The sequence below is a fragment of the Tauraco erythrolophus genome, chromosome 1 (assembly GCF_009769465.1).
Source record: "Tauraco erythrolophus isolate bTauEry1 chromosome 1, bTauEry1.pri, whole genome shotgun sequence".
In the NCBI taxonomy this organism is placed as follows: Eukaryota; Metazoa; Chordata; class Aves; order Musophagiformes; family Musophagidae; genus Tauraco; species Tauraco erythrolophus.
The window spans coordinates 61697937-61720190 of NC_141465.1; the positions used below are offsets into that span (position 1 = coordinate 61697937).

General features: G+C 38.9%; 1 protein-coding gene across 1 annotated transcript in view; it reads left to right on the top strand.

The window, feature by feature from the left end:
* Positions 1-22254, top strand: part of ATP10A (ATPase phospholipid transporting 10A (putative)) — a 116858-nt gene that overhangs the window by 53765 nt on the left and 40839 nt on the right. The window contains exons 3-6 of the mRNA XM_009987211.2: positions 11647-11732; positions 18263-18369; positions 18475-18606; positions 21086-21219. Of these exons, the coding sequence (XP_009985513.2) occupies positions 11647-11732; positions 18263-18369; positions 18475-18606; positions 21086-21219 (459 nt within the window). The remainder of the gene's footprint in view (positions 1-11646; positions 11733-18262; positions 18370-18474; positions 18607-21085; positions 21220-22254) is intronic.

Sequence of the window (22254 nt, forward strand, 5' to 3'; positions counted from 1 at the left end):
ATGAAAATTTCTTTTCATTGATTGTACTCAGGTTCATACTTTTAAGCTCTGTTATGACTCTGTGTTGGTCAGAAAGTTTACATATGTGTACGTGTGTGTGAGAGACAGAAAGCTATGATTGTCCTGTAGGTACATGACTGGAGAAGATACTGTTCTCCACAAAGAACTATAGTGCTTATACTTCCAATTAATTTTTTAATTAAAAACATCAGTATTGCATGGAGATTTACAGACAGCCATACTAATACACTAATTTAGCCTTTTTAATGGCATAGTAATGAACTGGTTTACATTAACGCAGGGAACACTTAGCCTTTTGCCTTCTAAGAGAAAGAGAATTTGATGTTTAACATACAACATGGTTAGAAAGCACATATAAGTTGTGATAAGCATTTACCAGCCTCTACTTAACTTTTCCAACTTTGTTAGCTTATTGTATTTTTGATCTGGCTTGATTACATAACAGCTTCAAAACCATGTCCCAGATGGCTCAGTATACTCATATACCTCTATAGCAATATGGCCTGTGTGGCTAAGATCACAAGCATCTGACTTACAGGCTGCTGCAGTGTAAGAGGAAGGGATGAAAATTACTTTGTCCTGCTATTAACTGCATGGAGGTGGGTCATGTCAGCTGTTAAGAAACAAAAAGCAAATGAACTGTCTCCTGGTGCTCCACAGGAAGCTGTTTCAGTGATCTTTGATTAAGGTAGATAACTGATAATGACATGGCAGAAAAGTTACACAAACTATTTTGTTAATTGATGTTCTCCCTGTTGGTCCTGTTCCTGACATTTGTTCTCATTGGTTGCACTTCCACATCTCACATTTATTGAGTGCTTACAATAATGAATATTTGTATAAGAATCATGCAATCATAGAATAGTTTGAGTTGGAAGGGAACCTTTAAAGACCATCTAATCCAACACCCCTGCTGTAGGCAGGGACATCTTTCATTAGATCAGGTTGCTCAGAGCCTCAACTTTCAACATTTCAGTGATGGGGCATCCACAACTTCTCTGGGCAACCTGTTCCAGTGTCTTACCACTCTCATAGTAAAAAATTAATCCTTATATCCAATCTAAATCTACTCTCTTTTAGTTTAAAACTGTTACCCCTATCACTGTAGGCCTTGGTAAAAAGTCTCTCTCCATCCTTCTTATAAGCCCTTTTGTATATGGAAAATCCTCGATGAGGTCTCCCTGAAGCTTTCTCCTCTCCAGGGTGAACTGCAACTCTCAACCATTCTTCACAGGAGAGGTGTTTCAGCCCTCAGATTATCTTTGTGGCCCTCCTCTGGACCCACTCTAACCAAAGTCCATGTCTGTCATGTACTGGGGACCCTAGGAGCTGGACACAGTACTCCAGGTGGGGTCTCACAAGAGTGGAGTAGAGGGTGAAAATCACCTCCCTCGACCTGCTGGCCACGCTTCTTTTGATGCAGCCCAGGATACAGTTGGCTTTCTGGGCTGCAAGTGCACATTGCCATCACATATCCAATTTTTCATCCACCAGTACCCCCAAGTCCTTCTCCACAGGGCAACTCTCAATCCATTCATCCCCCAGTCTGTATTGATATTGGGTATTGCCCCAACTCAGGGACAGGACCTTGCACTTGGCTCCATTGAACTTCATGAAGTTGAGGGACACCAGTCATTACTGGTTTCCATTTGGACATCAAACCATTGACTATAAGACTTTGGACACATCCTGCCAGCCAATTCCTTATCCACCTATCAGTCCATCTGTCAAACCCATATCCCTCCAATTTCACAGCAAGAATGTTGTGGAGGAACATATCAAAGGCCTTGCAGAAGTCCAAGTGGATGACATCTGCCTAGAGGATAAGGTAGCCGGTGAGGGAAGCCTGCACAAGAGTAATAGACGTTGCTGTTTTGCTGTGCTTTCATTCAACAGGTCATATGCATGTGTCTTTTAATTCCACACTTAACTGAACAAAGCATGCAGATTACTGAAGACAAGACTATGCAGGAACTTTGTAACCATCATGTTTGCCTGAAGCATGAGGCTGACTAGAGTGCTGAAAAGGGAAGCAAACCTCAATCTCTACCACAGCGACGCATGTTCGTCCCCCTCAGCTCATTTCCCAGCTCTGCTGTCCAGTTTTGAAACTGGCCAGGCCATCATGAATTTTTTCTTATAAGATTGATTCAATCAGCTGGTGTCTGAAAAGAATCACCCTTGAATTCCTTGGGTTTTTAAAAGGTGTTTTCACTTTGCTACTGGATTCTTTAGCATGTTGATTGAAAAGGAACTTGTTCAGTAAAATAGATGGTAGATAAGAACAGACAGACGAGAGAGCAAAGCTCTTAACCAAAGTCTTCTGCAGCCATCCTGGCCTCCCCCATGTACTGTGCATGCCAACCTCAGCCCTGCTGCCCTCAGACTGACCGTTAATCTTCACAGCTGCCCCTCCACCTTCTCCCCAGAGCTATAAGGGACGTAGAGGAACAGCCGGGATTAAGGGGAGAAGGTGCGCTCTGAGTGCCGTGTTTGCCTTAGGAGCATTAGGATGGGCATGTGATGGTGAATGCTGATACAATATACAATTCCGAGTGAAGACAGTGTGCCAGGATCCAGCTCGGAGAGTTTTTACTTGGTTATATAGCCTTCTCACACTGGAGCCGCTCACGGAAAGACTGACAAACGTGTGATAGTGCTGATATGAATGCTGCCCTGTAGTATTTAGAATAAAAGGTGTCTTTTCATTAGGACTGCTTCTTTCCCTCTGCACTTTCCTGTAGCTGGCAGAGACTGGAGTCTCTCAGTTCCTTGAGCAGTTGCTGTATGCTACAGGTTTCTCCCACATCCTAGAAATGTTTCTTAAACATAATGTCTTGCAAGGTAAGGCTGCTTTTATCCAAATTCCCTGTCTTCAGGTTGAGATGGGCTCATCAAGCTTTGGTGTTTTTAACTGCGTCCTGACACTACAGCCGCTACTGTTTGGTTTTACCATTCATAATGAAACCCCTTCATTACAAGCCACTCTCTCTCCTGTCAGGACTCTGATGTTCTAGTTTTTATTTGTGGAATCATGAAAGAGAGGTGCTTGGCATTTCCCTCTTCTGGTTGAAGGGTATTGCTCCTTCACATTCCTGTTTCTTCTGGCAGAACTTCATCCCTCAAGAAGTCAGACTAGCCAACAGCCTGGACTAGATCAGGAGTATCGGAAGCTGACCTGAGCATTGTGCTACAAAATTAAAATGACCGTGCAATGCTTCTGCTGCTGATCAAGTGAAGTTTTCTTCCAGCAGTTACAAAATGCAGCAGAAAGACTGCTGGAAATCTCTCCAGAAAGGAGAAGGCACTGGAGAGTGGGGAGGGTTACATTTTACCGAGTGTCTGTGCGCATGAAGCGAAAAGCCTCTGGAGGAGCAGTGCGGGTTGTACGCAGAGCTTTGCAAGGCCTTGAGAGGCTTGGTCTGTGGTTTAGTTGAAGCGCTGAGCTAACACTGAGGTTGGTTCTTACAGACTATGAACTCATTCATATATTTCAGTGGCTGGCTTTGGGAACAGGCAGGTATCACTTTCTTAATCATCCGGGTCTGGGGCCGTATTTCAGCCCTGACATGCTCTGTTCCCTCACCACTCTCCACCGCTGCTATATCCCTGAATGGATTCATTCACACCACTGCAATTTCCAGTGCGTCGCTAAGGATGGCCACCATCCCAAGGGGAGTTAGAACTTGTATGTGTGTATTTTCAGTGTTGTCAACATTGGTTTTGGTACTTTTGTCCCATGATTGACTAACAGCAGTTTCTTCAGCTGGTTGTCACAGGATTATTGAGGTCTTCCTAGGCCTTGCAAGCAGCACTTTTTTTTCCTGAAGGCTAGGTATTGTACTGTTCCCTCATATTATTTTCTACAAAGGTGAAAACTTTTACTTAGGTCAGCCAGAGGAAGATCAACCCTCTAACGTGTATTTGGCTTGCTCAGCTGTTCCAGTGTTTCTGAATACTGAACATCTCTGTTCCGTTTAAACAAACAGTACTGAAAAAAATCCAATTATAGTAGTAGTTGTCAGTGTGGAAAACAAAGCTATTAAATTCTGATGTACAGCTGGATCTGTTTAATTGCTAAATAGCATAGATCAAACTGTTTCTTCGTTTTCTTGTGAATTAGCAGCACAGATAAATTCTACCAGAGAGACTAATGCAGTTTAGACATTAAAACGTTTTGCTCTTTTAGTGTATATAAACAGTCTGCATGCTTTGGATGCATAAAATCAATATGTGATTCCAGTCGCACATTAATAAAAGGTCAGATTAATTGTATATGGTAAACGCAGGGTACTGCAGTATAAAGCACTAATAGGATGGACCGATGCATTAGGAGAATGCGTTCGTGTTGCCCATAAAAGCTTTTAAACTGGAAAGCTATTTTTCTGGCTGAGGCAGATTTTTGTCTGTTAAATATTTCCTTTGGAGTTGTCCCCATGACTCCATTTCTCCCTTTTTGTTTCCTCCAGACACACACGCCAAAACAAGTCCCAGAGCCCTCATCTAGCAGTTGTACTGCAGGGAGAAGTCTGGATAAAATCGCCAGCGTAGCCAGTAAACACAATGTGATAAGCGGGTAACTGTCGCTGTCACCCAAGGGCATCCTGGGGAACTCATGCTGTCCTACTGGAAGCAAGGACTGGTTTCTGCAGCAGTAAAGCCAGGCAGATGAATAAATGAAAACATTTTAATGACTATACATTATTAATATCACTAACAGGCCATTAAATCACCCATACAACATGCATTTAATGAAGGGAAATACGTTGTCTGAACACTGTGTAATTGTCAAACTAACTCATTTGGCAGAGCAGCATGCTTTGCTTCTTGAGCTATGACAGTTTCGTGAAGTTGCCAACAGAGTCAGAAAGGTTGGCATTTCACTGTAGAGACTCAGAATGATCTTACAGCTGAAGCTCCAAAGTCGTGCTGGAGAGAGTTAAATTCAGTCTCCTCTTTTTGTGACAGATTTCTATAGTTCCTTCATCTGTCTACCTGTTGCTTTCCCACTCTGTAAAAGAAGCGTTGTAACGTTTTTTCTCCTCAACACTTTGCCTTTTGAGGATGTAAGTTTTTCAGAGGGGGATATATCAATAGTCATCTGAGAGATAAGGGACAGTGGTTTACTTTAAGGAAAATTTTAAGGAAAACACCTCTCCTTTATGTTTCCCTCTCCTGTGTATATTTCTGCTTCCCCCAGAGACACAGTCCAATTATTGCAGACCTAATTTACTATTTAAATGGAACTCTTTATCAGGTTTAATAGGTAGAGTGTTGTTAAAGTCTAGTTGCAAAACCCTTTACATCTGCAATTTAACTTTAATTTGAAATTCAGCTTTTAAGGAATCAATATTTAGCAGAATTTTGCAATCTGACTAAGTCCCCTTATGTAAGGAAAACAAGCCGTTCTTTTTGCTGCATTTAGAGTAGCAATTAATTTTAAGTTTTAAGAAATTGGAAGAAATAGGTTTTATGGATGGAATGTTAAACATTATCCTAGCAAGAAGACTTCTGAAGAAGTGAGATGTATTCTGCGGAATCTCTGAGTAGATAAAATACCTAAGTATCACTGTGAAACTTTTGACAAGTTTCAACCTTTCAGAAATATGAGTTCCTAAAAAGTCAACACTTCTTCAGAGGAAGGCAGTGAACTAAGGCTACTTTGGCAAAATCAAAACATAAAGTTAAGTATTTGAGGAAAGCCAATTTCTTATTATTGAATTCAAACCTTTCTTTTTTTTCTCTTTCCTTTTTTTTTTTCATTTTGATATGTTATAATATGGCAGAAGAGTTAAGCAATAAGTGGTTTTCACTCCTTCAATGTATCTTGTGCGTCATTTCATACTGCAGAAACCTTCAAGACCTGTTTTTAAAATGATATTGGTAAGAAAGAATTCTTGCCACTACAGTGAAGTGGGTAACGTTTCGTCACTAAAGGCTTCTGAAAGCAGGGTGTGAATAACCACCATATGAGGATATATGTGAATGTTTCGATGCATTCATGGTTGACAAAATGATGTATTTCTTTGTTTCTGTATTTCTGAACCTCTCAAACCATATGGGATGAAATTATTCAAACCCCTGTTTCATATCTTTCAAGACCTTGTTATGACTTATACACGGAAAAAGAATTGTGTTGTGCCGTGGTGGTCTCAGCAACAGGTTCCTGGTGTTTGGCTACACTACGCATCACTGGACAAGGCATGCCACCAAATTTACTTTCTCATCCCCTGTGTGCAGGCCTATAGTCATTCAGTTTTTCAGACAGCATTCACCTATCATCCAGCCATCCCCTACATGCTCCTGTTCAATGGCAACCAGACACATTTTGTGTTTTTACTGTTTGAATTAACTTGCATCCTATTGCCAGTGTGCAGGCAGTACAGCTTGGGAGCCCTGGTGTAGAGTGACACTGCTGTGATACCGTGATGGTGATGTGAAGTTCAAACCTAACAGGAGGAACAGCATCCATCTGAAAGACCAGCAAAGAACCAAATTGGAGCCCATATGAATGATGCTTATATCTGTACTTACTGCATAAAAAAAGCAGGGGCAATACCTAACATTTGGAAAAGACTGAAGATTTTTTTTTGAGTCTGCAAGTGCTAAGATAGCATGAATAACACATGCAGAGAGGTTTACACTGGTCCCATTTGCTCAAAACAAAGGGAAACAAGGGTTCAATTCCCTTTTGAGCTTCATGGAAGCCATATTAGCATTTCATGACACCTAAACATCATCCATCTCTCATACTGTTGCTCTTTCCCTCTTTCAGAGAATATGAGATTGATTGGCCTGGAAGGAGAGAGCACAAGTGGGAATATGATAGTGTGCAGCCATAAAATGTTAGTGCAGGAGTAAAAACTTTTGAGTTCTGATTGTTGTTTCTTTTTTTTCTGTTAAAGTAATCGGATGTGCTTGACTGTGTATAGACTTGGACATATGTAGTGCTCATATTGGCTTTTTTCAAAGTCAACACTCACTGAAACTAGTATAATCATTTCTGGCCCTTCATTTAGATTTCTTGATTCTCCAAGTGACCCTGCTCTATTCTTTCAAGCACAGTCTTCTGTAACTTCTTAACAATGAGCAGTCTGTGCTCCAAATTAAGCCCTATCTAGTAGTAAGAACTCAGCCTTAAGCATAAGCAAGATATTTTGCCTTACTTACATTTTACAAGGACTTACCCTTAGAGATAGTGATGGCAATTAAAGTTTACATCATAGTGTTGCTCACCAGCCTGGGCTGCAGCACCAAGGACACTGTTGCATCTTCCACAGCCAGGAGGAAATGGCCTGCCTCTTGTAGGCAGGATCGGTACCTTGAGTTAGTTAATTAGCTTCATTATATTCAACTCAGTCCAGCTGGCTAATAATGATCTGATGCCATAATTCCCCCTTTTTGTTTTAACATTTTTTGTTTTCACAAAGGCTTTAAGGTGAGCAGAGACCCAGCCCATTCATCCAACTCCAGCACACTTCCCTCCCACAAATACCACATCAGGGCTTGCGGCTTTACCTTCTTCTCCGAAGGACTCTCACTCGGGCTCCCGGCTCCAGCTCTTTTGGCTCGGGCTCTCGGCTCCAGCAAGGGAGTCGGGGCTTCCCAGGGTCTAACAGATGTATCACGTCGGGAATCACCAGTTATTGCTCACCAGCCTGGGCTACAGCACCAAGGACACTGTTGCATCTTCCACAGCCAGGAGGAAATGGCCTGCCTCTTGTAGGCAGGGTCGGTACCGTGAGTTGATTAGTTAATTAGTTTCATTGTATTCAACTCAGTCCAGCTGGCTAATAATGATCTGATGCCATATCTTAGCAAAGGGAGAACAGGTTGTTTAACAGAAAAATCTGACTGACATGAACAGAATTTAGCCCTGGCCTTTACTGTCCAACAGTTTGGTGAATTACTCTAGGGAACTTATTTTCAATCAGTGAATCTCTCTCAGGTTTGTATCAACCAGAAAGTCAGTTTATCAAGTCAGCAGTGCACAAAGCACAAGTTCGGGAGACATGCAGAGGTACCATATAATAAATATGACACCATCACATACCTTCAGAAGGGAAAAAAAAATGGCTCCAGCTGCTTTTTGTGAGTGACCTGGTCTTGTTGATGTGCACCGGAAGACCATGAGAACAACAAATAAGTCAACCTTTTAGGGAAATTAGGCACTGGAAAGCCTCAATTCAGATTCCAGTATGTCTGGCATGGAGCTTTTCATCCCTTTTGAGGCTGGGGCAGCCTTAATGCCCAGCAGTTCTGTAAGTGGGAATTAAGACACCGAAAATCAGGCACATCAGATAACTGCTGCACAAAGGTCTGAGGAAATGCTATTGATCTTGATCTTGTTTTCTGTGTCTTAACAGTGATGCAGAAATTCAGTGTAAGAGAAAAATTAAAAGTAGAGTTGGAGAACTGAATTTTTCATGGACTTTTACCCAGAAAACAGCACAAATCATGATTTGTGCACTGTAAAAGCAACACTTTTGACTTTGACTTCCGTCTAGCTGCAGCTGGTAATACATGAGAACACGTTGCAGTTTATGTTTCATTTGCTGCTAAAGTGTGGGTATCAGCATAAAAAGGAACAAAACTTTGATCATTGTGAAATCTTATGTTAACTTTGTGCTTCTTTATAACCACCGAAAGCAGTCACATGCAGGTAGTGTTTTAACGTATTTGTTCATTCATTTACCAAAAGGCATTTTCATATCAAAACAGTGTCATCACCTGGAATATACAGTGTATAGCTACACTTCCATTTCACAGGGAAGAAATGGAGCTATGTGATTTATTAATAAACCAAAGAGCTTTTGTCATAAATCAGAATTCAGCAGCTTTGTTCCCTTACGTAAACTACCATTCTAATTGGATTTTCTCCCCTCCCAGATATTATCTGGTTAAAGACCATAATCACATATTTCAAGTTAATTGTAACGAAGCACAAATCACAGACAGTTAGATTTAATAATAAGGGACTTTTAGTTCCGAAACTGAGTCATAAATGTAAAGAATCCAACAAACAGGGGAGAAAGACTGTATTGCATGGTAGTGATAGGGAAGTCAGGTAGGTTTAATCCTCTCTGATCTTGACAAGATCTTTTTTTTTTTTTTGTGAAGACTTTAGCTCTAGATTTTAAGTAGATTTTTTTCTTATTATTTGTAAAGTTGTTGACTTTGCTGGCAGACATCCTTAGCAGAAAGGGGATTCGGTCTGCAAACTTCCAGTTGCTCTAGAATTTACTGTATCTGTACAGCGCATAAACCATGCTTTCTCTGCTGAGTTGAGCAGCCATAGAAAACCTGCATTTGATTATGTTGGGTTTTGTTATTGGGTGTCTCTAGGATTCCCTCAGAGGCCTTCAACGAAGATGATAAGATTTCTTTCTTTTCTCTTTTTAAGACCACTGAATGAAAATTTGTGCTAAATTAACTATATTATATATAGCATGGTATAATAAAAAGACAAAAAATGCTTCCCTTTCCAGTCTGTTCTTTTCCTTCTGATTTACAAATGCTGCAGTGGTGACTCTTCTTTAACACAGTACTTAGGCAGACAGCGTATTATTGAAATACCTTGAGCAATGTTTGTAGATTATTTTTCTTGTACTTTTTTTTTTTTTCTGCCAAGTAGCATATGGGGGCAAGGAAGGAAAAGATCATGTTCTGGGGCAGCAGAGCAGGTGTTACGTAGACAACACAGGCTTTCCCAGCACAACCAGCTTTGGTGTGACTTGGGAGAACTTCACCCTCCCCAACAAGCTCAAGTAAAACCAACTGCTGGGTAGCACTGGCTGCTAGCATAGTGTCCATGTAACATGAACCTTTGACTGCTGGAGGCAAGGACAAGGAGGTGAGGAGCCGTGGTAAGAAGATTTCAGATGTCAAGGCCTGTCCGTTCTAGGCAGTGAATCCTTCCTTGTGACTCCTGGTATCTGTGCCTGTCTGCACTAGGCAGCTGAGGAACAAGGGTCAAAGGGGATGAACATGTGGCTTTACAATATTTGCCCTATTCTACAGCCTAATGATGTCTTAGGTGCCTCTCTAGAACTAGGTACTTCCAAGCATTCCCAGCATCAAAATTCAGTCACCTAGAGGAATTTAAGGCTGACCAGGAAAATTATCTGATGAACTTAACAGTATTTGGTGCTGAGAAGATCATCTGGATTTCTTGCCAAGGTTCAGGTACTTGACTGCCAACTTTGACGTAATTGAGAGAGTCTGATTCTCAGCATAGCGATCTTCTTCTTTGCTTAGAGCTGTCCTTTGTTTTTACTCCTTTTTTCCCCCCTTGTTTACAAGCTGAATTCTGCATATAAAAGTGATTCTTTCCTCTACTGGGCTGTAGCTGTCTGTAAGTCACAGCCCATTTTGGCAGTTCTCTTTATCATCTATTGTTTCTTGAAAATACAGGAAGGGTTTCCAAAAGTGTCAGGCATGGGTGGTTTACATTGTCTCCTATATACTGTAAGTCTGTCTTTCTTCCCAGTGTAAATGGTAAAAAAATTAAGAAGGGCGTTGATGGTGATGTTGACATATCTTCTAGTTTCTTTTACCTCTTCTGAGTAGAGTCAACATCAAAAAAATAGACACCTGTGTGTTTCAGAGAAGCTGGCAGTAAGATTGTGTCTGTCCTTTGGTTACTGATTCTCAGTCAGCTATTCCCGTAGCGTCTTCTAAAAAGTTGTGGTTGATGTCTGCAGCTGCTCAGGAAAACCATTGTAAAACATAACATTTGCAGTGTTATCACTGTTGAAAGCTTAATAATATGATAATTCACAATCAGTTCTTGCCTTCAAATGGTGTGGTAAGCAGTTTTCTAAAGGTATTCCTCATTGATGAAGACAAACAGCCTTCTGAGCAGCCCCAGGACCAGGTATTGCTGATTTCACTGCGTAATTTGTTCTGGAAAAAAAAAGAGAGAACTTTGATTTTTATTTAACAAAATAAGGCAATTATGCTGTTATAGGATGTTTTTACTCAAATGCAACAAGGTGCTAACTACAGGTAAACAAATATAGTCAGCAAAAATACCAGCTTCAGGCTAATGAGCTAGAGAATCAGGAAGTTTTTAACTGTTAATTAGGAAAAAGTTATTCTGCTATATGTGTATAATTTACTGTATTAGATTAATTTATCTTTGTTGGCATAAAGCAATTAAGAAGTCTTGCTGATATTTCAAAAGCTCATATTAGCTTTTTCATAATTGGCAGTACATTGACTTATGTCATGCTAGATTTTCAGTAGCTTCACTGAATGTGACGTACCATGATACTGTTGAATATTTTGAGCCTTCTTAGATAAATTTCATTTTTCCACTCCAGACCAAATTAATTTGACTTCTGGGCTTGGCTTCTTAGTATTTTATCTAATACTTTTAGAAAATCTCATTCTTCCACATGCAGAACAAAAAAAGTCATCTTTGTAAGGGAGATTTTGGAAGGCATCTAAGGAATTTTATTGCCTAGGTCCCTTTGATTTTCAGTGCCAGTGGTTGGTGTCATTCATTTGATTGCCTTTGAAAAAAAATAGACTTTAATATATTATGAAAGCTAAAAAATAAAGTGATTTTGGCTATAATTTGCAAGTTTTTGCCCTAAGTAATTAACATTTTTATTATTCCAGGACTCAGAATTTGACCCCTTGAAGTTCACCAGTGTCATTGAATGTGAGAAGCCAAACAATGACTTAAGTAGGTTTCGAGGTTACATGTGAGTATTTCATATAATATCCTTCAGTTTACGCCCCCTTTGTCTAATACGGAATAAAATAAATGCTGGTTTGTTTCAGGCTGTGTTCTGTAAGTTGCGTCATCATCACATCTAAATAGGACTGCATATTTAAGGCTCTTTCAGAGGATCCCCACTTCAGGGTGAGATGGGAACTTCATGTTTCCATTTCTTAGGATGGATTTAGTTGTTAGCTTTGATCAGTTTACACTACAGGAACGAATGCATGAAGCAGTGCAGTCTCAGACACTCTTCTCTCTTTCCTTCTCTCCATGGATCAGTAAAGCCCATCTGGAAATGGAAGGAAATAAAAAAACAGTCCAAGAGATCCAACAAACAAACACAATCTGTTGTACACTGCTTTTATGAAGATGGATCTGTTTGATGTTTCTTTTAATATAAGTATCACTGAGGAAAATTGGAAGGCAAAACTGATGCTTCTCCAGCTACGACAGTATTCCTTTCCTCTCATTCAGAAAAAAACAATTGGCTCACGCAATGGATGTGCTTGTGGAATCACCTATGGCCACTTGACTCAATTCTAAACAAACAACTCTATTAACAGGATGCTCATCTCTGGCCAATTAGTCCTGCTCAGAAGCAAATGTTTTAGTATGTGCAAAGCACTTTTCTTCTAGCATGGCCGGGACTGTAGTGTGTAGGCATGCTGATAGTGATGACTTAGGAGATGCACTCTTGCATGACTTGTTTTTCTACATTCTGTAACCACATGGAGAGTGAGAGCCTGGTTATTTAGTTTTTGTCTAAATGTTAATGAAGAGAGTTAAATAGACACTAATTCTGTTTAAAATAAAATGATTTATCACCCATATTGATTAGGAATGATAAGCAGTATTGAACTGCGTAAATGGCACAAGGTAAATCACTAGATCTTGGGGAGTTTTTTATAGTGATGCTATTTTACCACTTCAGTTACTACTTTCAGATGTCACAGATTGTGTAGGATGTACTGTCAACTGGTGTAAATCAGGATAGCTTTTTTGAAACTACATGAAGTTGTAGTGTGGGAAAATATGTTCCTTTATTTAGCAGCACAAAGCCTTACAGTTCATTTAAAGATAAATTTTAGTATTAGACATTACTGCATGGGGGTGTGTAACTATGTACATTAATGGAGAGCTGGCTCTGCTGTAGAAATGATGTTTCCAGATATGGAAATGGAAAGTTTGGCAGCTTTTCTAGCACACTTCATGTGTGAATCTTGGTCTCCAAAATATTGAGCAGAGGTTGAATTATGTAGAAGATATGCATAAATTTGTCTTTTTTTATTTATTTACTTATGTACTCCATGTGGAAGATGTCTGTAGCATGTTAAGTTACAGAACTATTTGAATTATGTAGCAAGTAACATGGTAGTACCTTTTGGGAGACTGTTGATCAATATTGATTCTATTTAATCTTCTTTATATTTTAATGTTTTGCAAATGATGTAAACGTATTTTGACACAGCAGAAAGCCAAGACCTCAGTTTTGAATCTGGCAGAGAGCATCAGGTGATTTCCAGGTCTCATCAGCTGTGCTGCAAACAATTTATAACTAGAGGACCATGGGGCATTTGAAGTAAAGAGTGAAGACCAGCCCTCAACAAATAAACTCTTAGTCTCCTAGTATACCAAGGGAGAAGGCTTTTTTCCCCCCTCTTTTTAGATCTCCTTCATTAGTATCATAAAATCATGAGTCTATTTCAAATCATACATTAGCAAGATGAATAGTATTTGGCACATCTGAATCAAAACATGTCATGGCCATGTCAAAATCTGATCTTAACTTTTGATCAAAATCTTGCCAGTAGCCAGTGCTTGAAATAAAGGTTCAGATGGCTCCCAGCTGATAATAGCTCAACTCAAAAGAAATGTTACTGAGATATTTAAATAGGGATGCTATGAAATAGTAGACTTTCAAGAGATCTATATGTAACAGCTGTTCTGAGACATTACTATCAGAGTTTGCTTGAAGTTTTGACCACTTAGAAGGTTTCCAGTTTTGATTAATACACTTCTTTCCTCTGAAATATGAAGAGCTCATTTGGATCTATTGTCTGTGCTGACAAATCTTTCAGGGAATAGCAATGTTTGTGTGTGTGTGCTGTAAATGTGTAAAAATGTTGCTCCCCACAGTTATTCAGAAATGTGATCGCTATAACTAACTAATGTAGCACAGGCAGACCAGAGTAAAAGAAGACATGATAATAAAAAAATCAAAAAAATATGGCAAAATGCATTGAGATAGGCCTTGCCCTATCCTACGTTTGCAAAAGTGTAGCGTGCACATTACCGCAAATGGCTTCTTCAGTTATACTGGCACCACCTGCATTGAACGCACTCCATGTATGCAGAGGGACAGGCAGACTGCCTGTTCTATTCAGGTGCTTGCTTTAATACAGTTTTGCAGTTTCTGCACCCTCAGATATCCCAAGCATGTTTCCTTGTTTTTATTTCCCCTGTAAGAAGTCTTCTGTGTAAAAAGAATAAAATAAAACCTAACATGCCCCCTTCCTGTATGAGTCTAACCAGATTAAGTACAATTTGCATGGCAAACATTCAGAAATCCCTTGCCAGATTCCAAAAATAACAAAATTGGCTTTAAAATCTATTTCTAGCTTTTTTGTGTGTATGGGCAAGAGAAAAGTAGAAGTAATAGCTGGCATTCTGACTTTTCAGCTTTTCTCTGAAAGTAAACATTTTGTTATTGGACAAGAAGAGAAAACTTTTTCTGATCAAACAAAAATTAGTAGAGTAAGAAATTATAATAATAATAATTATGAATGCATATTTGTATTTATTTTTCAAAGCCTGTCATAAGATAACAAAACTAAATATAAAATCATGTTACATTTTTTTTCTTTAAAAATTTATAAATGTATACAGTGATGTGTCTTTGACTTGCTATAATGACAATCTATCCTGGAAAAAAAAAAACAATAGGCTACATTTCATGAGAGTTGAGAGGTGCACTGAGATGTGCACTGAGATTATGTTTAAGAACATTGAATATTTTCTTTGGGAGTGTCAGGCCTTGGAAAGTAATGCCAGCTCTACCATTTGCTTTGTAAGACACTTGAGAAACCAGACAGTGAAAGAAAATACTCCCTTTTGGATACAGTTTTGATACATCACCTTATTATTTAATGCTGGCAAACATATAACAAGGAAAAATATAATTGAAGGCTGAATAATTGAGCTACCATCGGACTTATTGTTGAGTTGCTGTATTAAACCAGGAGGCTTATTTCTATACAAGAACTATCAGAGTGGTGTAGTGAAGGAGTAGCAAACTACATTTGGCCTGCCTGTTTCTCCTAATACATGGTGCATGCGTATTTTGGATGTTTAGATACCGCATATTTGCGATGACATCCAAGTGAGAAATTGCAGAGGAAAGGGGCAGTGCACCTGCACTCCCCAGTGCATTTCCTCGCAGGCTAACCTTCGTGTTCCAGGCGTCTTTAGCAGCTTCAGCCAGCCACTGTTTTAAATACTGACAGAGAAAAGTTTCCTTCTTTGCCTCCATTGTTATACTGGCTTGAATCCAGAAAGGGGAAAAACGGACTGTTCAGCCTCTGTAACAACCTTAAGGTTTATAACTCAGCAGGGCTAGAAGTGGGATCTAAGCCCTCTCTCCACCCGGACATAGCCTTGGCAGGTTTGTTACTGAAGTGAGCAGCTTCGTCTAAATCTAGTTTTCATTATTTTTTAATCCAGAAGTTTAATCCAGATCCAACTTTTAATCCAGATCAAATTGCCTTGTATGTATGTTCTGTTAGTGACTCACTAGGAGGGAGTGCAGACAAGAAGGAAATGGTGAGTTTCCTCCAGCCCCTGCCAGCTTCTTTCTCCCAGATTTTGATTTCATCCATGTTTTCTAAAGGGTCTGGTGAGCAACGAGGGAGTTGATTGACTTCATTTGTTTTGGAAAAGTAAAAAGCACTACCAAATGTATATAAGGATGAGTTGTGGTGAGAAGGCTCAACCTGTGGGTGAAGGCAGTAGATTGGGGTCTTGGCACCTACAGGTTGACTTCAGATGTTGCACCATTGCTTTGGAGCAGTTGTATAAGCTAAGATAGTAAGAACAAATATATAAATGTATAGAACAAGTACACAAGTAATTGCATATAAAAGTTGTCATGTACCATGTACCTGTCACAGTCCACTGTTACTATGAAGTGTAAAAAATTGATGAAGGCTATAAAATCCTAAGTCAGACCAGTTACTTCTTAAGTAGGTTTGTCTTTAAAAAGTCCCATTTATTAACAGGAATCGTAACTATAACTTGGAGACTTTATTGGAAATTTACACTAACATCCTCGTGATTTACAAGAAAGGCTAATGTAGAATTCAGCCTTAAAAAGCAGAGGAATGGCAGAATCTTGCTAGTAGCGTAATTTCTACAGTATGGAATCATTAAGAAATTATTTCCCATAGTTTAAGCCCAGCCAAATCTGGGTAATTCTCCATCTGGCAATCAGTGCTTACACCTATTGCCATACTGCAAGAGGGCTGTTGGGCAGCCCCCAGCGTTTGAAGCTTCTTTGGCAAAAGGTGAGGCAGTGGGTCAAGGAAGTTTGCTGAAGAGAACAGAAGCAAAACTTCTGTTCTTGTATCTGAGGCCAGCAAGAAGGATGGGCTGAGCAGGGGAAGTTCCCTTCTGATGAAAGAACCCCCTTCATTTTTGTATCAGAATCACAAACTTGATGCTATCTACTTCCCTTCTCCATTTGTTTCTGGTCTCTACTCAGATGTTACCACTCCTGCAGCTGCCTCAGCTGACAAACCCACTGCTTTTTTTCAATCCCTACAGTGAAAAGCTAAGCATACCTGTTGAAGCACCAATGCTTTTCATTTATATTTTTGAGCAGGGAATGGATATAATATATTATACTGAAATAAAAAGGACTATGTGTATGTGTATGTATATATATACATATGTATGAATGTGTGTATATATATTATTTATGGGTATATTCTACTCTCTAAGAGCATTGACTAGAGGCTACATAGCCTAACCAGCATAATTTAGCATAATCTGCAAGTAGTCCTCCCAGACAGGGGAAGAGTACAAAGGATTCACCAATGTGAACTTTTTCTTCTTGCAGATCTCAGGATATTTGATACAGTTCTTCAGAGTTGAGATCCTAGAAGCATGTGCTAAAGTTAGAATTCTTGTCCTTATTTAGAAAAAGAAAAGATTCTAAAAATCAGAGTTAAGTGTTAAGATATAACCCAGGCGCAAAAGCTTAGAAAATAGGAAGGAAATAAAAAGAAGTCCACCTTTTTATAAAATTTTAAGGCAGTTCACAGATTTTGGGGGACACAGGATTTGAACTGCTCAAATCCAGGTAGCCATAAAATTCAACATTGCAACAGCACAATGTTAATTTTAGTATAGCACATGTGCTTTTCCAGGATTTCTCTTGAACTCACAGCTTTTACTAGTTCTTTTATTGCAGTCCATTTTTTAGACTTTGGAAGTGTGATGGTTTTGATGCTCTGAAGGTGAAGTTAAACGTTTCAGACTTTGCTTTAATTTTCTTTGAGGCATTGGGATACTGCAGCTAATTAAATTAAATTTTATTAATTTAGAAAAAGTTTAAAATAATTATTTGGTTTGTCTCTTTTCTTAATAAAACATTCTAATGCTATTTTTTAGTTGTTGTTATTATTGTTTAGCATTTCCCTGGTGACCGTTAATTCTCATAAGGCTGTTTTCTGTATTTCCCTGTCAGCTGAAATTTGAGTCAGTCCATACAGAGCAGACAAGAAGTTGTAGTGGAAACATTACTTTGTTCCATTTTTCTCATGTGTTTTGATGCTAGTCAACAAGAATCATCAGGACACAGGCCATTTCATCTTTCCTAAGAGAGTCAGTGAGACACTTCTGAAAGGAATTTCTCTTGTTCTCACTGATGACCACATGGAATTTTTTTCCTTTCTTTTTCACTGAACTGATGCATATTATCCCTGGAACATCTTCTTTAGTGTCACTGCTTCTGAAGCACGGTCCTTTCCCAATCTCACCATCTTTCTGTCTAGGATTTCTTTGATAAGAACATGTGAAGAGTGGGTTAATCATACGCACTACACAGCTGCTCTTAGGTGGACGGGATTAACCGCGATTGCACAGTCAATTTGCACATGCACAGGAAGTCCAGTGCATTTTCAAAGCATTAGATAGGCTGCACACATGCTTTAGTTTTGGCCTACGTATCGCTGGTGAGCATGTGTTCAGTACATTTTTCATATCCAACAGCAGCTGGTACAGCTCCAGCTGGACTGCTGCATGTCTGGGATTCTTGGGTAGGTGTTCTCAGTTTTCAAAGTCTACCAGAGAATCTTCCCAGGAGGAAAATCTAAGGAAATATTTCACCATCAGGTTGACAAAATTTAAACTTCGAAGGTGTTTCCTGGGCTTGTTATATTACAGAGTAGTATGATTTAACAAGCTTAATGTTTTGACATGCTCTGCTTTGTTCTGTTTTTAAATTTTCTGCAGTGTACATAAAAGTGGAAAAAAGGACGAACTGTTCAAAGAAAATCTTTTGTTACGTGGATGTACCGTTAGAAATACAGAAGAGGTTGCAGGAATAGTAATCTATGCAGGTAAAAACTGTTTTACTGTCTGACAAGGTGTACTGCCTTTTTATAGTTTCCTTAAAATATTAACAAAAATCCGTATGACATCATTTGATGTAATTGCATCTGCAGGGCATGAGACCAAAGCTTTGTTAAATAATAACGGACCCCGTTACAAACGCAGTAAGCTTGAAAGACAGATGAATGCTGATGTCCTTTGGTGTGTCCTCATACTTCTAATCATGTGTCTGTTTTCTGCCATCGGTAAGTGCTCTTTAAAAGTAGAAACTTAAGTATCAGACTCTCTTGGGATTCAAGCACTTAGCATTATCAAAAACATATGTATCTGCCAAAACATGAAATCCATAAAACTGCCTCCATGCTGTCTAATTTCTGTTGTGTTTTTTTTTCTTTGAAATAAAGATGTCTTAACACACAAGCTCATCTAAGCAGCTTTTTAGTATCAACCAAATATATGCTATTAGTACTGGAGATCTGAAGGCTTAGATTTTACTAGCCTTGACAGCATTCAAAAATGTCAAGTCCAAAAGAAGCCACTTATATGTAATCCCCACAAAATTACAATTGACAGAGTGTAACATGCCATTAATCAGTCAAGTAACTTATGAGCAGAGAATAAACATAATTAGCACAGTGCTATTCCCTAGTACTATTTATTAAATCAAGGGCAGAGTGCTCAACATTGATGCTCTGTGCCTAAGTCTGCAGCTTTAACACAGAAGAAATAAATAAAAGTCTGAATTTGCATAAATCCAAGTAGAAGACTCTCTAGACTTCATGGAGTGCTGAGCTTTGGGTTATTACTCTTTGGGCCATTTTTCTATTCATTTGTGAGAAAGAATTGAGTTTTACGTTTGGCACCCAAAATAATTCTTTATATATGGCATATGAATTGCATATCCTTAATGTTTGTATGTTCTGTAATGTTTGTGTGTGAGTCATACAGCATAAACACCAGAATGTTTCCTAACAACCGTGGTGTAGTTTAATAACAATCTTATGCCATTTTAATAAGTCTCTGTGTGCCTTTTTCCAGGTATTGTTAAATGCTGCTAAAAGATGACTTTTTCCAGCTGTGAATCAGCCAGCATATTTGTTTCCACTGAGTTCATGACACTCTTTTGTCGTGTCTCAGTGTTGGGCAGCCCAGTCCTCAGGGCTGAAGGGTCGTGGTAGGCTTCATTGCAGGGAGTCACTGCCTGCAGCTGTCCCCTCTGCCACTGCATCCGAGGTATTTGTTGCCCCCAGAGCACCGGCAGCAGGATGTGCGCTGCAGGGGCTTCAGTTCAGCTGGAACTGCTTGAGATGCGCTAATGTGACTGGGAGGAGGTGGCACCCAGTAGGTGACACTTAACGCCTTCTCTTCTCTCACTTCTGTGACAAGGCTAGAAACCACCAGCAGAGGCTAGAGCAAACTGCTGGAGGTGGTAACAACCAAAAGCAGCTGAGAAGAAATTTGCTTGAGCCCTTGGAAACTAGAGATGCCTTCAACATGTGCAAAGCTGTGTTCTGTAAGAGTCAGGCAAATTTTGTACCCTCTGTCGAGAAAGTGTAAGTGGAGGTACGACACTTAACTAATTCTTTAGAAAATGTGAGTCCAGATATTTATAAAACAAGCCTTGGTGTAGGTCATTCTCAGTGTGGGGCTTCAGTTTTTGCTCTCAAGAATAAAAATATAGACATCAACAAAGACAGCAGTATGGTGATATCCTCATATTGCTACTACAGGGAGAAAATAATCTGCTCACTTGGCTTAAGTATTGTTTTTATTTTTTGAGAGTTCAATGCTGTGTTTATGTATCAAGATGTAAAGGACCTTGTCAGATGTAGCTTACAAAAGATTACTTTTAAAGTAGTCCTTTTTTTCTGATTTCTGACATAGAGTGAAAATAGTTCGAATGCTTCTTATGGTGGGGGAATTCTTCCTTTTTTTTAACCTTAAAAGCATCAGACATACCATTTTGAGTCTTTTAGAACTGCAAATCCTAGCGTTGTACGCAAAAAGACAACTTTCTGTCTCTTTAACAAGAATGCCATTTTCTCATAATAACAATAACAACAACTACAACCACCTTATCTTTCTTTAGTTATCACCACAATCAATTAAAAAAAAAACCAAACAAACATTTTGAGAAAGGCTCAGAATTTCTTCTGTTCTTAGTTCCTGAGCTTCCATGCTGTTGACTCTACTGATACCACTATTTCATTAGTTCTGTATACATAGTAGGTAAGATTCACACAGTAAGATTAAAGTCTCTTCTGACTTGATCCACTTGATACTAGTTTAGTGATAGCTGGCTAGTGGTACACCTGGTGTAGTCAGTTGAGTTCTTTCATTTTAACACAACAAATATCACTGAAATTAATCACTTTCTGAAGAAGTCTGGTTTTCCCTGCTGACTACAGACAGAGCCTAACCTACTAATTTAGACTAGCCATCTCACTTTATTTGGATAAAATTATGTAAAGTGACTCTTGCATGCTGTCCTTAGGGCCAGACAAATCTCTTTCTCAAATCCCAAATCCCAAGGCAAAAAAAAACATGGTTTGGGGGCCTTTTTCAAAATTCATGCAGAATAGTTGAAAACAAATATCACTTTCCCATGTAACTCAACTCTAAGAACAAATTCATACTATAATAATTTTTATTTGGTGGTAATTTGCATTTGCAAATTTAATTGGGTGGTAATTTTTATTTTTCTCTCTTTCAACTCTTCTGTAGGTCATGGCCTATGGGTGTGGCAATATGGTGAGAAGAAGAAACCAATTTTTGATGTTCCAGGGCCTAATGGCAAATATTTGTCTCCTGTTTCAGCTTCAGTGTATTTATTTCTGACAGTGATCATAATTTTCCAGGTACATCAAGTTGTACATGCTGTCACCTCTGTTAATAGTTTGTTGTAACAAAGCTATAAACGTTCAGTATGTGTAGTGCCTCTTCTACCACTAAGGCATGTAAGAAGCTAATCAAGCACTGAAAATAAGTAAATTTTATCACTTTAAAATTAAATTTTAACTACAGGAAATGTGATAATATATAATCAGAAAGATAAATTAAATAAAAGAAGTGATCTACCCATCGGTAAAACGATAACTTATCTGAAAAATAAACAAACTGATGCACACAGTAAGCTGTGAGAGCTCCCTTGGCATTGGAGAAGAAAATCATCTGAGAACCTTCTCCAAAAGACTCAAGTATTTTATTTTATTTTAAGTAAGTAGGAAGAGATAGGATGCAATGGACCCTGCTGGGACAGAACAAACTTTATGCTTCATATCCACCCACTGTGGAACAACACCTCAATGACTGTGGGTGCCACTCCGGGTACAGTGTCCTGGTGTGAACATTAGTTGTATGCTTTTTTAACAACTTTCCAAAGACAGGGCTCTTAACAACTCCATATCCCAGCTACATAACAAACTCTGGTAAAAGTTTTTTGGTCATGAAGAGAAATGTATTGAATGGTGAAGGTGGTGGTAAGAGATGCCACTGGGACATGTGAAAGTATGCCCAGTGGGACGCTAGAGGAGGTTGTGTTAGTGGAGGCAGCAACTTCTTTATAAGAAGGAATAAAAAGGGATGAGTTAAATTACTTTTTACTCTAAGGTATTTGGTTATGATAGTGGTTAAAAAAATTCACCACGGAATTCTTGCAACACCAAACTTTAATTGTAGTTTTTGTTTAAGTAACCACATTTGCCACTTATATACATACTATAGTTTATGGCTCATACCTAATTCAATAAGCTAAATAATATATGCAATCAGGAATTTCTGTCCTGAAAAACATCTGCAGGGAAAATCTCGGGTATAAATTAGGTATTTTATTATTGACAATTCTCAAGAAACAGTCAAAAATCTTTTCTGGAGAAACTTCTTCTTGCATCTCT